Below are 16,877 nucleotides of genomic sequence, written 5' to 3'. Positions count from 1 at the left end.
TGTAGTAATGCTCTGGAGAGTAGTACAATCACATATATTAGCCCTCTGTAGATTGTGCAAAATCGTTTTTATGGGGAGAAAAACATTTTAAAGTAGCCTGACGTTCAAAAAAATGCTAAAATGTGAAAGATTTTTCAGATGCACAGGCAAAGATTACTCTGCTTCTCAGTTATCTTTGCTAGATGCTTTACAAACATGATTAATGCGTTTCAAATTGGTTAATGTGTGGAAAAGTTTGGCTATTTCCTCTTCTTATGACCACAACAGCAGTTGTATACATTTCCCTTGTAATCATGTTTATTGATGTATATTTTTGATTGTACATGTACGATTTTCTTTAAATTTTCAGATCACTAAAATATCTGCAACAGTATGCAAGCTAAACAACGCAACTACTGTAAAGGCCTGGGGTACAGACTGTGAGATCCAAGAATGTTCCTTGCAAGATCCATCTGGAGAAATTCAACTTACTCTTTGGGAAAACCAAGTTTCAAAACTGCAACTAGGTAACTCCTACACCTTTACCAATCTTAAAACTAGACTGTACAACAGCCTTAAGAGCCTCACAACAACCCTGAAAACAACCATGGAACCTATTGCACAGGACCAAGTTTTCCCACCTGGTCAAGGCCCTAAAATCAGTAAAGAACCCTCTCTACCTAATACAGTGGTGAAACAAAAGCCAATAGGGGTGCAAATAAACATTAAAAAACAATGTCCAAAATGCCACAAATCACAAGAACAATTCAACATCAAACAGCAATTTCACCGTTGCCCGACTTGCAAAATTCTACGGAACACAAAAAGCTATATAACAAAATGCAATGGAATAATTGAGATAAATCAAGACAGTCAAATAACTTCTCTTACGGTTTCGAACTCAACTTTGTCAAAATTCATAGCACCAGAACTTGAACTGTCAACTTGTGATTCACAAGATATAGAAGAACTCTTTCTATCCTCCGATGAACTGACTTTAACATATAATAACTGTTTGGAAGTCACCAATATTGAAAACGCTTCATCCGCTCATCCCAGTGATGAGGATTTATTTGAAGTGAATATCGATGAAATCAACCCTGTCCTCTGTGTCACAGAGACACAAAGCACTCCAGAACCCAAGTCTCCAGTTAAAAGACCATCTGAGCCAACAACGCCTCCTATTACACCAGCTAAAAAACCTTTGACTAAGAAGAGTGCTGTAAAAATAATACAAAAATGACTTTGTATTGAAATGCACAACTAAGATGGTTGTGTGTGTGTGTGTATATATATTGAAATGATGGTATTGGTGTTTTTTTTTTTTTTTTTTTTTTTTTTAATGAATGGCAAATATTGATTTAAGTCATGTTTTCTATTGAAATTAGGTTAATTTTGTCCATTATGTTCTGAAATGCTACTGATTGATTTTTATTTCATTTTTATGGCAAAGCTTTGTTAAATGTTGTTTAATGTATTTTTTTTTTTTTATTAAAACAAATGTGTGTCAATTCTTGGAATATGTGACCTTTATTGCATGGGCTTATCTTACATTTGGAAAGTTGCGTGCATTCTTCTAGCCATTCTTAACTAGGCACTAAGTTTAGTTTCACAAACCATACTGGGAAAAGCAAGTAGTGTAACCATAAGTGTCATTGTGAATAACTAAAGAAACGGTTGGTATTCTGTTCTGTAAAGATTTAAATATGCAACAATGGTGCTTTAAAATCACTTCAAAGGCCCCCTCTAATTTGCTTACTTTATCCAATGTGCTAAATGGTATTTAAACTAAAAATAATAGTTATTTTTAATTCACATTTTTATCACCTCTCACAATATTGTTTCTAGGCAGCATAAAAAAAAAAACTTAATTGTACAAGACATTATCAAAGATGACTGTCAAAGTAATGTACTTGTAGCAAAAATATAGGTTACAGTTGCATATGGCAGTTAACCCATGTAATTCCAATTTCTTTTCCCTGAGATAACATGTATGAATACATAAGGATATTAAACAATCTTTAACAATTACGTCAAAAATATATCTCAAAATCCATACAAAAAACTTGATTATTCGTCAGGTCACAATTGTGACCATTAGTAGAACAAAGGGAGGCTAGGTATATGGTGTTAATGGATTTATAAACTGACAAACTTCTACAGTTTAAAGACCAGGTTCAATAATTGTTTTAAGCTTTAGTTAATAGTGTTGTATTACATCAAAGACACACCATGCAAAATTTCCATTTGTCAAACAGTGACCCCTAGAGTTGCTGTGGAGTACTTGTATTTTTTCTGAATATTAACTTAATGAACTAATATCTAATATGCCCATGACAATTTAGAAACTGAAAATAGAACATAAAAATATGTATTAGATCTAATATAACAAAATTACAAGATTATAAAATGCATTGCGTGAATTCTTGTTTAAAGAGAAGTGTTTAATCTACAATTAAACTAGGAATGTTTGACAGAATAGTGAATATTATCAGGAAACCTGCTCCAGACTTTAGGACCCACATGCAAAAACAAAACATTCTCTCCTTTAGTGCAGTTCAATATCCTAAGTAGTACCAAAAGTCCAGAATTGTAAGATTCTTACAAGAACCTGTTAATCTTAATGTTGTAAAATAATATTTTATTGATCTATATACTGCATCTTGGACTAACTTTATTTGTTAAAGGTGCAGGACAACCACCTAACAGTGAATCACAATAATATCAACTAAACTCATTAAACGTAACATGCTGTCCATTTAAATACTAAATCTTCATTTTGAGTTGATTCTCATTTGAACTATGGAACTTCTACATCTATGGAAACACATGACTTCCCAGGGGCTCAATGAGTGACAGGCATATGACCCAGAGATTGTGGGTTCAAGTCCTTTGTCTTACAACTTTATAAAGTTGTGTCATTTCAATTTCTTTATCATACTGAAAAGCATTGTACTATTCTTTCTTCCTATTAAATACAACGTGTGTTTCATTTATATGCAAAGTCTTTATTTTGAGTTCATTCTCTTTTTTACTACTGAACCTCGGCAGCTGGATGATCTCATTTCTTTTGTGAGGTAAGAAGTTAATGAGTAAGAACACTTTGGTTATTAAAGTTTCTTTTAAAGTTTTGAAAGCAAAGTATTTTTAAGTACCTTTTGAACCCATGGAACCATTGAAGGCTTGGCCCCGTAAGGCTGCTTGCAGCTTTAATTTTAGATAGGAATTTTGGGTTTTCATGAGCTGTATGCCAAAATCATCAGTATTAAAACAATAAAAGACCTGAAATATTTCAGTTGGTGTGCAATGAATCTAAAATATATGAAAGTTTCATTTTTATCATTACATTATGGAAAGTAATGAACTTTATCACAATATGCTAACTTTTTTAGAAGGACCTGTATAGGACCTGCAGTCCACAGCGCTTTGCAGACCTCCGATACTATGCGGGACACCGTGGTCGCACCCATTTTGTAGCCCAACCCGGTGATCTGTTGGTTTGCAACTGAAGATAAAATCTTTAAAGTCACTGCCAGTCTCTGAGCGAGGTCAATAGGCATACTGTGTGTACTCTGATGCTGTATTAACGGGTTTAAACGATGAGCAAGATCGTCAAATCGACCTTTCGACATCCGAAAATACTTAAAGTGCATTTCTTCGTCCAAGTCCCTCAGCGGTCGAACAACCGTAACAAATTCGCCAATCCTTTCCCTGTCTTCGTGCACTGGTCGTACAGACCACCTTCACTGACGTCTTCTTTTTCTTCTACGATTAAACATTTGCAATAAAATAATTTGTTGTTCAACATCTATTAGCTCCAGCTGCAACAACATTCTCTCTCTTTCGCTCGCCATTGTCGGAAATGAAAAAGCGGAACCGGCGCACGGAACCAAAACAAACTAGCAAAGAGATTCGCGAACCACACACCCCCCTAGCGTTCTGGTGGTGAAATGCACCGCGATGCAACGCAACCTGACGCAGAACCATAAAACGGCCATGACGCCGTAGGAGTGACGGCGTATTAAAAATGATTTTTTAAAAACTATATATTTATTATAATTACATTTTCTGATACATAAATATTATTACTCTGAATGACATTTTAGTGGGTGTCTTCTGTAAACCATGGTAAAAAATGTATGATAGTCAGTATTTTTTGCCAAGAAAAATATCAAATTAAACATTTTTTTAAAGCTGTATTACACATTTATTTGTTGATGCTTGAAACCCCCTTTTCGTCTTTGACCCATATATAACCCCTTTGAATAAATGCTTTTAAACAGTCTCTACCTATGAGAAACCTTTGAAGTGAAAAAGCAAAGAACTATTTTTGTGCTTCCCGAAATAAAACTGCTGTATCAGTAGCCAATGAGCTTGTGTGCTCAACCTTCAAATAGTTTGTTCGCATTTGCTGTAGCTTTCAGAAACCCTCCACCTTCCCCGGCTCCACCAGTATAGATCTGCTATGGGGAATTCATGTACGCTATATTGTATAGCAGCAGCATGTCTTACTTGCTCACAGCAGTGTGTCTGTGTATGTATTGGCAGTAGCAAGTCCCGTACTTGTTAATAGATACGTTTCAGTACTAGCACTTACCATTGATTAATTACATTTGATTTCCACACATAATATTTTGGTAACACCCATTAGCTCCCATTAGGTAACCTAAGCACAATCACATTTTTTGTACCTTTTTCAAAGATTTAGGCAATTTAATTAATAGTAAAATTCCATCAAATTGAATTGTATTTGTAGGGCTGAGCAAATATGGGCAGAACTCTTTACCTGAGTACTATACCATAGTATATGGAATGATATTCCGGACATTATTCAAAAGGAATTGCAAATTGTGTTTGCAATTGCGTTTTCAAATGGCCTTCATCACAGTATGCTAATGCTGTCATGAGGGTGCAGATAAACGAACCCAAAAGCAGACTGAATGCTCTACACACAATTTATTAAAGACAAAACAGAGAAAACAAAACCCACGAGGTGGCAAAACAAGACTAGAGGCAACAAGCAAGACAAAGACTAGATAATAAATGAAGACTAGATACTGACTGAAGACTAGAACAAAAGAAACAAACAGGTACACAAACTCACAATACTTTTCACGAGATTCAGACAAAGTACTCACAAAGAGTTACACGCATTAGTTGACAATGTACCGACACAGGACAGCAAACACAAGGGGATTAAATAGGGAACACTAATGACGAGGACAGGTGAAACTGACTAGACAATAATGACAAGACGAGGATAACAAGGGGGCGGGGTTACGTAACGAGACAACACAAGCACATGGCCCAAACAACAGGCCATGCGCTTGTACACAAAACATGGTTCTGCCATGATCCTGCCACAAGACTAAGAAAATCAAGAACATGATGGCAGAATCATGACAAATGCCTATCTAGTGACAAGGATTTCATCAATATGCTGATCGAGGACTGTTGGGACACTCCAGGTACGGGACGGTTCTGTCGGGAGTTGTTTGCACCTCAATGACATGTCTGTACCATTTGCTTCACAGGACATAGCTTTCAACTACATGTTTATTTACTAGTGTGTTCTAATATGTAACTATGTCATGTTTGGTCTCATCTGACAGCTTATAAGAAATGAATGGTGGAGAATTTAATAGAGATATTAAAGTATCCTAATGTACAATCTAGGTACAAATGGTTAAACATGCAGTGTTGGGCAGTAGCGTCGCTACAAGTAGTGACGCTACTAGTTTAACTACATTTCTCAGTAGCGTGGTGGTAGCGTCGCTGTTTTCTGAATCAAATAGCTTTCCAGTAGCGAAGCTCTTTTTTTGATTAAGTAGTGCGGTAGCGTCCACACAAGCTACATTTCCCCAAGCATTTCTAAAGCTCAAGCTCAAATCGGAAATACAACTACTAAGTATCATCACTGATGCATAAAGACGATTTAAAAAGGAATCATGCATGTTCTGCGTGTCTCTGTGAATGAATGGCTCAGACGCGCGGATTCATTTACCACACACACACACACACACACTGAAGCACGCTCGCGATGTTTTCAGCCTATATGAGGACATTCATACGTGCACTTCAGAGCCATAGAGAGAAAGAGTTGCAACACTCCCATAGACCGCCATAGGAACTTTGGAATGCGGAAGTAACGCGTGTCGTGGAGCGGCCAATAGTTCCAAACATTGATAGTTTCTCCATTGAACCCCATTCATTTTCAGTGCTTCCGAAGTACGCTCGCTGGTAAATTAATCAAATTACTGTATTTTTTTACTTTTACACACATTAGCCGACCTCTCGTGAATCTAGTCTGTAGTTATATTTTATGTAGCCAGTTTTAGTAAATGTTTATTGGAAGATAATAGGTTAATTGCAGCGATAGCTTACGTGACCAACACTTCACTAACGTTAGCTAACTGGTAACCTGATGTATATAATATATAATATTTTTAATAATATTTTATATGTATATATATATATATATATATATAGCCTATATATAATATTATATACATACACACACAATTCATTTATTTAAATGGGTAAGGGTTATGCATATATGTGCTTATATGTATTTAGGAACATAGTTAATTCACTCATTAACTATCTCTCCGGTTTAATTTTATGAAGAATATTTTTCGGTTGAATATTTACCGAACATGTATATAGTCGTTGCTTTCTACGTTATGGGAGCAGTCTATTTCCCTCCTAAATCATTCATTTGTACATGCACAGCGTAATAGGCCTATTTCACAAGATGGCCCCCGAGACCGGAAGTAGGGTAAACTATTTTCCGGTGAAAGCGCTAGCAGTTACAGTCGGAGGACAAATGCGGAAACTATAAGCGGTTTAGTCCTGTTGCTTACCTTTTTTTATGGTGTTTATGTCAACCCAAAGAAGAAACAACCCTATTTATCACTTCACAGCTTTCCGTGTCTTACGGGTTTTCTTCATGGAACAACTGGGGAGACGTTAAATCACGCCAGACACAGACGGTAAAAAGACTTCTGGTCGCGCCGCCCGCCCGAATCGCTATTCATTTTCAAAATGGACTTTGAACAGCTTGTTTTCTCTCCCAGTCATTCATATAACGTTATCTGACAAAAGTAAGAATATCAGATGTTGTCTGTTTTGTTGATAGTTTTCAGGGAGTTGTGAAAAGATCGAAATTGGACAAATTCTTGACGTTTGCTTAGTGCTTACATAAAAAAAGTTCCATTCATTTTTGGCATGACACTTGATGACTAAGCTCACATTTACCGTTAATATATCGAAAAACAATAAATAAATAAATTGAAATGATGTCTGATTGTAGGCTATGAGTTAAATCTAGTGGCTTTTGTTAAAAAAAAATCATGTAATTAAGTGTTAGTCCAGGAGATTGCAGCAATCTTCCACTGCTAGATTATGGCTCCTTTTTCATGTTACCATGAATGAAACTAAGAATTGTACATCTTTACAGTGAATTTGACCTAACGTTGCTAGTATGTCTAATAATGAAATTAAGGCAAATAAAAAAATATTTAGACTAAAAACATAAATGAAGTGATTGATTTTACATGTTTAAAAAAAATCATGTTACAAAATAATATTTAACTGTCTGGGGTCCCCTTATGAAAAGAAAATATTCCCTATATGAATGATCAATATATGAAATGGTTTAACAGTATATTTGAAAACATACAGAATAATATATGGTGATAATATATTACAATATATTGAATGAAACATGTCATTCAAGTCACTTTTTGCATAGAAACAAGTCATTTTCATATATTTAAAAATGTGAGAATATATTTACTAATATATAATGTAATTTTATATTCAGTAATACACTAAAAAATATATACAGGGATTAAAGTTATCCGTCGCTACGACGGACTTCCGTTAATATCAGGTTTCCCCCTGTCCTTATGTCTTAAATCACCCTTTTCATTATTTTAAGGCCGTAAATATGCTTATATTTCTCAAATAGTGTAATAAATGTCTTAATTTTAGTTCGAATGGGTCGGAAGGACGAGGTGTTCACCCGCTTAGGGAGATGTGATCAAAGCCTGGACTGGAGCAAAAGCCCGTTCCTCTCTGCACAGAAGCGTTCTATTATCACTCCGCTCTCGATCCACTCCGGGTTTTCCAGTCCCACTCACGGGAAAAACTGCTCCGTGTTCAAACAACTTTAAAAAGGATTCCAATATGTTTATTTTTTTAAACCACAAACGTCTGAATTTATAAGACTATATGTAACGGTTTGGAAAGTATTTTACACGTTTAATAAATGTCCCAGCTGCCCTTGCTTGCACAAGTAAACAGCAGGCCTGGCATAGCGCACCCAGGTAAAAAGGAAAGAAAGTTACAGAAAACAACTTCTACAAACAATTTTAATTTGCCAACAGGTAATAATAATAAATAAAAGTGCATGACGTGCAAATCGGGTAACAATCAAGTGCAATATAAACATGTTTTGTCAGGGCATCAGTCCCGAACCGGCATCAACACTCCATTTCAACATCTGCTTCCTCCTTCACACGCGCCTGGCGTGATTTAACTTCTCCCCGGTTGTTCCATGAAAACCCGCAAAACACGAAAAGCTGTGAAGTGATCAATAGGGTTGTTTCTTCTTTGGGTTGAAACATAAAAAGGTAAGCAACCGCTTTTAGTCTCCGCATTTGTCCTCCGACTGTAACCGCTAGCGCTTTCACCGGAAAAGAGTTTACCCTACTTCCGGTCTCGGCGGCCATTTTTGTGAAATAGGCCTATTATTTATATTTTATGTTGGTTGGAATTCTGAATGGACTGCAGACTAGAGATGCACGGATGGGCTATTATTTCATCCGCAACCGCATCACAAAACTCATCATCCGTCCGCCATCCATCCGCATCAACGTTTTTGACCAATTTTCAAAACCGCACCCGCCCGCCATCCGCTGATTGGGCGATACAAGGCGCTGCTGATGACAGCCGCGAGACTAGAAAGCTCTCAGAATATCAGCAGTGAACTCGTCTCCGATCGGCGCGCAGGGACAAAAATAAATAAATAGCCTAAATTAAACGCACTTCGGCAAACCTGACCTTATCTGATACGCTACTGTACAATATTTCCATTGTAGCCTAATAGAAAACGCATTTTGGCACATAATTTCAACATGCTGCTATTGTATGGGGCGCCAACAATGTTACGTGACAGTTCTCCATTACGGACGCGAACACTCAGAAAGCGGCACTAAAAGACTTTCAAACTTTCACAGAGGCCTCAAAAAAGCCCAAAACCTGCCTTTAAAGCGAATTTCGTTTTGTATTAATTGTATCTTCATTTTAATCCATGTTTCATTAACCACTTTCCTGGATTTAATAAATTGGCTAAAAAGTAAATAGTCTATCTTGATTGTGTAGGCTATTTTTCATTAAAAAATATTAGGCTGTGTATACCGACATGGATCAATTATTAATATTGTCTTTTGTAGGCATAGCTGATGGCGCACCAACGAAAAAGCCTAGGAGTGACTTCGGCATTTCTTTAATATCGAGGCTCTATAGTTTATTATATGATTGTTGGCCTGTTGATGGTATAAGATGAATTGCACTGTCACTGTGCCTGAAAAAGACGCGCTCTCCGCTCTCTTCCCGTGCATTCAAAATTAACGGGAGTCTTCAGAACAGGCTCGTCCAGCGTCAACAGCACCGAACTTAGTCGATCAACGTCTGGGCCACTTGGTGGAATCCTTTACCAGAAACAATATCGAACGGGCGCATATCAAGAGAGCGCACAACTTATTCCAGACAACACTTTTCTGACCTTCTATTTCCTTTGTTTTTAATTCTCCTTTTTTTGAGTTTGTCACGTACCTCCTTCGCCGGCGTTGCCATCTCTGATAACAACAAGCAGTCTCTGCATAGACTCGACTAGCTGATGAAAATTTGACCATTTCAAAGTGTGCTCGATTTTTTTATTTTTTTTGGATGTAGGTATATAGTCAGATAACAATATTTAACAATGTATATTTTTTCATTTGATTGGTTCAACCGCCCGCCACCCGCCCGAATTTAATTAAAATATTTTTTTTCGTCCTGTCATCCACCCGATCCGCGGTTTATCCGCGGAGTCCGCGGCTGTAACCGCCAACCGCGCATCTCTACTGCAGACCTCTTTGCGTGATCACGAAGGTAAGCTAATGGCTGAATCGGAATTTATAAGCAAGATCACGGGAATCAATAGCCTAATACAGCCCAGTTGTGCTAAAATAAATATCATGAGACGTCCATCATCAGATGAATGACATGGAAAAGTTAAGTTAGAGCCGCTAAAGCCAGTGCTATTACTACCCATGCGAACATGACACTAAGCTTTTCCCTCCAAAAATATAGCCTAAAACTTATCTAAGTTGTCACCCTGCCTCTCCAAATGCAAAACTGACATTAACAAAATGCAATAACAGCTTTAAAAGTACTTGGGTGTGTGTTTTATTTTATATTTACCGTTTAATAATGCAATCGCTGCTGTCTGTCCATAGAAGGACATGACAGCCCGCGTATGTTTTGGAACTATTGGGGCTTACATGAACCATGTGACAGCCGTCACGGCGACATCAAAGCGTGTCGCAACTCTTTCTCTCTATGGCTCTGGTGCACTTCATCTACACAGCCGCTCTGAGAGTCACTTTAGAAGCATTTTAGCTTGATTTGAGAAAAACTATCGTCATATAAAAAAAACACAGAGAGACTCAAAGGTCTACATGGCAACCTGTCAAAATAAAAGGTTGGTTTAACCTTTGAAGAAAGTTTTGCTTAAATCATTAGGCCTACATTTTAAATAAATTGGTCATTACAATTTAAACCATTAAAAAAAACATTTCATAGCTCTCTTAAAATGTAATTTATTTAAAAATTGTAATACATTAGTATTAAATTGTATACGTTTCATGATTTCAATTAATTACACGTTTTTGATTACTAAAATTTTATTTAACCATTAAAATGGGAGTCCAGAAAAATGAAAACAAAATAAAACTGAATTTGGAATGTGGAAAAAAATTTTTTTATTATTATTTTTTTTTTTTTATTTAAAAAAATTGAAAATTTCATAGGGCTCTACAAACCAGCTTTTTGGTGCATTACCACCACCTTCTGCTCCGTATGGTGTGACATCACGTACCAATATCAATCCTTGGGCTGACACGTGAGAAATGTACTTAATGGAAAAAGATGCACACGCTCTTGACACCTGGTTTTGTTATAGTTTTATATAGTTATATGGTTTTATATAGTTATGTTATGTTTTTGTTTTTTTTGTGTGCCAAATTGGTTTGGAACAGTTGTTGAATAAACAATTGAACTGACAAATTCTGCCTGTCTATATGTGATTGACAGTTTTATTGATCACTGAGATCACACATTGACTTGGAATGAAGTATAAAAATAAAACATTTTATAAAATAAAAAAAAAAGCTTAGATGTAGTAAACTACTTTTGCCATATCGCTGTAGCTTAGCTTGGCTTGCTACATTTCCCAGGGTGGTAGCTTCAGTGTAGTGAAGCTACATTTAATGTAGAGTAACTGCTAGCTTAGCTCACTACATTTTCTAAGTAGCTTGCCCAACACTGTAAACATGCATTGAGGAGAATTTGTTATACAGGTGAAACTAAAAAAATTAGAATATCGTGCAAAAGTTCATTTATTTCAGTAATTCAACTTAAAAGGTGAAACTAATATATTATATAGACTCGCTACATGCAAAGTGAGATATTTTAAGCCTTTATTTGTTATAATTTGGATGATTATTTGTGAAAAGGTTTTCATAGCTGTAAGCCATAATCATCAAAATTATAACAAATAAATACTATACCGTATTGTTCCATTCTACTGTCTGTATATTTAAACATGTAACTTAATAAATAGCTTTGCCTGTTTTAAAGTTTTAACATTACCAGTGTGTGCTGCGTTTCTTTAATAGTGACATATGTGACATATGTGCATATACATATATGCTGTAACTTTCAGTTTCTAAGCAATTTTGTTGATAAATCGAAGGACAGCGTTAACAATACATTTTTAAAGATTCTTTGTGCACTTGTGCGTGCAATCTACATGTAATGTGCGAGCTACTGTTTGCACGTGTGTGTTTAAGTCACAAGGAAGCAGCGCTTTAGTTTAGAATGGCAAATCGCTTGTACAGAAGCAGTTTAAAACACGGAAGAAAAAAGGAAGAAGTGTCTGTCCTCCCTAATCCGTTGTATGACCTGAGGGAGAAGCGTGACCAGGGGAAAAGCATAAAGGGGGAGGCTGGGCCATTCGTGGGCAAGCAAATCCCTGCTCTTCATAAAGAATAGAAGCAGAATCATAGGAGTCGAAGCGGTCAACCTCTGTTTTGCCGAAGATACTCGAAATCGTTTGAACCGTCTGGGGATGGAGGGTCCATTCCCCTGGGACCACGTTGCCCCGGGACAGCATGTCTGCTCCCTGGTTCAGTCTACCCGGCACATGCACCACTCTCAGCGAGTGCAGGTTGCGTTTTGCCCATATGAGGAGGCAGCTGTTACAGCACTGAGATTAAATAAGTAGCGTTTGGCCGGGTGAAGGTGTGGCTTGCGGCTCCGCTTCGGTGAGTGACACGCTCATTGGCGCGGAGTTGTAAAACAACCGCTTTAGAAAGGGATATGCTCAATGAGTATCACCTGATAGCCACAGGGGAGAGACATAATTTTTATTTGCAGAGCTGTGCTTGCTCTAGCAGTAGAGGCAGCACTGGGGAATCCCCATGCTGCAGGGAGAGTGAGTCGAGGCGAGTTCTCATTCTCTCATTCGAGGCGACTACTAGCGCATCGAGGCGAGTTCTCATTCTTCCTATCTCGAGCCGTTACAGCTCAGTCTTCCTTTTTCCCCATGTTGAGTGGCGTGACAGAGATAATATCTCAGTGTTCACATCTCTGTTATGGCAACCGTGAACCCACCCAGCAGTGCAGCTAAGAGTAAAGATCCCTCTCACCCGTGCGCTTGCGGGTCTATGATTTCTTCCTAAGACTTTCATCCTCTATGCATTGTGTTTATGGGAGTTAGACATGCGCAGGCCATGCTCGTTAATCCCAAGGGGGTAATCCACCAGCCGGAAACTAAAGCCTCCCTGAGGGCCAGAATTGGCTAGCAAGCCTTCACCGACTGTTAGCATTCCATTGACTCCCATTCATTTTAACGTCACTTCGACACCGAATAACTTTACATCTGAGACGTTTAAAGACTCCATTTGTCCATTGTTTAATTCTAAAGAAACACGACAATGTATAAAAGGATCCATTACCTTGTATCTTACGTTATGGCCCCGTAGAAGCAGTTTTTGTAAAAATAGGCTAACGATTGCGTCATAACCACGCGACTCTCTGTCGCACAGTAGAGAAATTACAGCATAGACAGGAGGAGAAGCTCGCGGGCAATCGGGTGGACGTGGAGGCATAACGTCCGATAAAGTCGAGGGAGAGGCTTATAGAGAGTCATAAAGGGACTCCTGCTGCTAGCTCATGGAGAGCTCCTACTCACGCTCTCCGTCTCTGCAAGATTCGGAAGGGAATGATTCAGATTCCTCTTGGCACAGCTACTAGAAGACTTACAACTGTCAGAACGGTTGCTCACGTCACATCTCCGTCGTCAAGCTCAGTTTGAGCCTGCGCAGTCGCTCAGCCATCAGGAAGTGAGTGCTTCTAATTGACTTCACTTTTCTCAGTTGAAGTCTATGGGGTTGCTGTTCCCAAGTTCTGCCCGCTATGCTCTCTTTTTCCCATTAAAGGGAGAGTTCACCCAAAAATGAAAATTCTGTCAGTAATTATTCACCCTCATGTTGTTCCAACCCCGTAAGGCTTTCGTTCATCTTTGGAACACAAATTAAGATATTTTTGATTAAATCTGAGAGCTGGAGCACTTCTCCATAGGCTTCTACGGGATTGAAACTTGCCGGCCCAGAAAAGTTATTAAAGACATCGTTAAAATAGTCCAAGTGACTACAGTGGTTCAATCTTAAGTTTATCAAGCGACGAAAATACTTTTTGTGTGAAAAACAAAACAAAAATAATGACTTTATTCCACTATTCATTTCCTTCTGTGTGGGCCTCTGAAGTGAGTTCACATAGTGTAACAGCGCAGCGCTTCTGTGTTGTACACTTATTGAATAAAAGAGCAATCCGGGTTGTGCCACCGGAAGACAGCCATCGCAGCTTTTACTCCCAGTACTTATGAGGGAGGTCTCTGTCCTATTCTGGAATTATGGAACCTCAACAAGCACCTTAGATAATACAAGTTCAAATGTTGACTTTAAAAATGTTATCACAATTTATTCATTTAAGTCTTACACTTATGTAAGTCGATCTCTAGGATGCATATTTTCACATTAGCATCTACCCGGCCCACAAAAAAAAATCCTCAGGTTTGCCTTTTGGGACACAGCCTACGAGTTTTTGTCAGTTCATTCGGGCTATCACTAGCTCCAAGGCTGTTCAGCAAGGGTTTCGAAGCAGCGCTCACACCGCTGAGAATAATGGGTCTAAGAGAGTGAGCATATTTGGACGATCTATTGCTTTGTGCGCCGTCACGGCAGCAGGCGGAGAGAGAAAAAAAATGCTTGTGTCTTATTTGGAAAGCTTAGGCTTCTAGATAAACGAGACAAAAAGCTGCTTGCTACCTGCAAAGGAGATAATTTACCTGGGTCTCAGACTGATCTCAGACCTGTATTAAGCATTTCTGTCGGAGGAGCGCATCAGGTCATTTTGCCGTCTATCCCTTTTTCCGAAGGGAAACTTCCATTCAGACTGTGTTTACGTCTTCTGGGGCTGATGGTCTCGACCGTTTCTGTCATTCCACTGGGACTGTTGTGAATGAGGGAGTTTCAGCACTTGACAGCGGTGCAGTGCTTGTGTCCAAAACGCCACCTACACCGTAAAGTGATATTGACGTCACTCTGCATGCACACTCTCTGTCAGTGGAGTGATCTTTGATTAATTGTGCAGCCCTAATGTTAGATCCAAAATTATTCACTTGTGTAATGCTGGTATACCACCATCTAGGAAGGACCACGTCCAACAGGAATAACTGTCGGCTCAAGAGGAAGCTGTCCGAAAGGGATGTCCAGGTACTATTGTATTCGGATTGTATCCAAAAGCTGCCCAACTCACTGCAGAATTGAATGCGCACCTCAACTCTCCTGTTTCCACCAAAACAGTTCACCGGGAGATTCACAGAGTCAATATTCATGATCCGGCTGCTATAGCCAAACCTTTGGTCACTCGTGCCAATGCCAAATGAAGGTTTCATTGGTGACAACAGTGCAAATCTTGAGCTGTAGATGATGTGAAACCTGTATTGTTCTCTGATGAGTCCACCTCCACTGTCTTTCCCGCATCTGTGGGAGTTACGGTGAGGAGAAGAACTAAAGAGGCTTAACACCCAGACTGTTGTGTTCATGGTTCAGATCAGTGATGGTTTGGGCTGCAATATCATGGCATTCTCTACTGTGCTTGATGGACACGTCTCTGCTAAAGCCCAGGACACACCAAGCCGACGTTTGGCATCGGGCAACGTCGGGCCGTCTTTGAGAGTTGCCTGACATAGTTTTTCCGGTGTGTTCCGCACCATTGGCTCTAGTCGGACACCACTGTTTTTTTTTTAATCGGGCCATCTGTGAAAGAGAGAACTCTGATTGGCTGTTCAGCTTAGTGAACGAGTCAGTGCACGAGAATAATAGCAAAACAGTGAGCACAGAAGTCAAAACGGTACAGATAGAAGGCTTTTCTAATGTTACGTCATCTTACCTGAGTGTTCCTTGGCGAATATTTCAATATTAACATGAGCGAAGTGGAATAAAGAAAGTGTTTAGCAGTATTGATATTCAAAACGGTAAGCACGCACTGCTTTGTTTACGGTTTGTGTATCTGCAGCTGGCAGCGTCGGTTTACCTTTTTGAATGACGAATATATCAGCAGAAATAAAGAGTTGTATCATTCACACGCAGGCGCAGAACACACATTCTAGCTGACAGTCGGCTGCAGTTCTCTCTGTGTTCAAGTGCAGCTTTTTCCCCCGTCGCAGAAGACGCGAGGCGAGGCGACAACACAGTCGGCTTACATCAGCACTAGTTATTTGGCGTCGGTTTGGTGTGTCCCGGGCTTAAAGGGTTAGTTCACCCAAAAATGAAAATTCTGTCAGTAATTACTCACCCTCATGTTGTTACACCCCGTAAGACTTTCGTTCATCTTCGGAACTCAAATTAAGATATTTTTGATGAAATCTGAGAGCTGTCTCACTTCTTCATAGGCTGCTAGGTAATTTCATCTGCTGGCCCAGAAAAGTTAGTAAAGACATTGTTAAAATATTCCAAGTGACTACAGTGGCTCAACCTTAAGTTTATCAAGCGATGAGAGTACTTTTTGTGTGCAAAAAAAACAAAACAAAAGTAACGACTTTATTCTACTATTCATTTTCTTCTGTGTGGGCCTCTGACGTGAGCAGGGCCGGCGCTAGCCATTTGGGTGCCCTAAGCACAAATGCACAAATATGAAAATAAATAAATAATATAAAGGTTAAAATTATAAATACCAAAAACCACCACAATTACTAAAAACACAGATTTGGAACTGAACAATGTAAACAGAAAGTTAAAAGTGCAAAAAAAGTTTAAAGAGGAAATAACAGTACAAGTATGAATTTTAAAGTGCACATTTTAAACTGCAAATAACTATACATAACTGCACAGTAGAATTTACTCAACAGAGGGACTACATCTCTATAATAGAGACCATTCTGCTATTCTATAGAACTACACACACATATATCATGTAGACACAAACTTTTATTTTGGATGCGATTAATCTTTTCCCAGCCCTAATAATTTGACAACTCTGTGAATATGAAAATATACAAACACTGA

General features: G+C 38.5%; 1 protein-coding gene across 1 annotated transcript in view; it reads left to right on the top strand.

Annotated features, from left to right (window-relative positions):
* Positions 1-15,557, top strand: part of LOC130091045 (serine/threonine-protein kinase pim-3-like) — a 31,954-nt gene extending 16,397 nt beyond the window's left edge. Inside the window, exon 8 of the mRNA XM_056258732.1 lies at positions 15,423-15,557. Within this exon, the coding sequence (XP_056114707.1) occupies positions 15,423-15,557 (135 nt within the window). The remainder of the gene's footprint in view (positions 1-15,422) is intronic.
* Positions 15,558-16,877: the final 1,320 nt, after the last annotated feature.

This window comes from Rhinichthys klamathensis, unplaced genomic scaffold (genome assembly GCF_029890125.1).
Source record: "Rhinichthys klamathensis goyatoka isolate OS25496 unplaced genomic scaffold, OSU_Roscu_1.1 h1tg000006l_1, whole genome shotgun sequence".
Taxonomy (NCBI): domain Eukaryota; kingdom Metazoa; phylum Chordata; class Actinopteri; order Cypriniformes; family Leuciscidae; genus Rhinichthys; species Rhinichthys klamathensis.
Note: the sequence above shows the minus strand (reverse complement) of the source record. Positions and strands in the feature narration are given on the sequence as shown.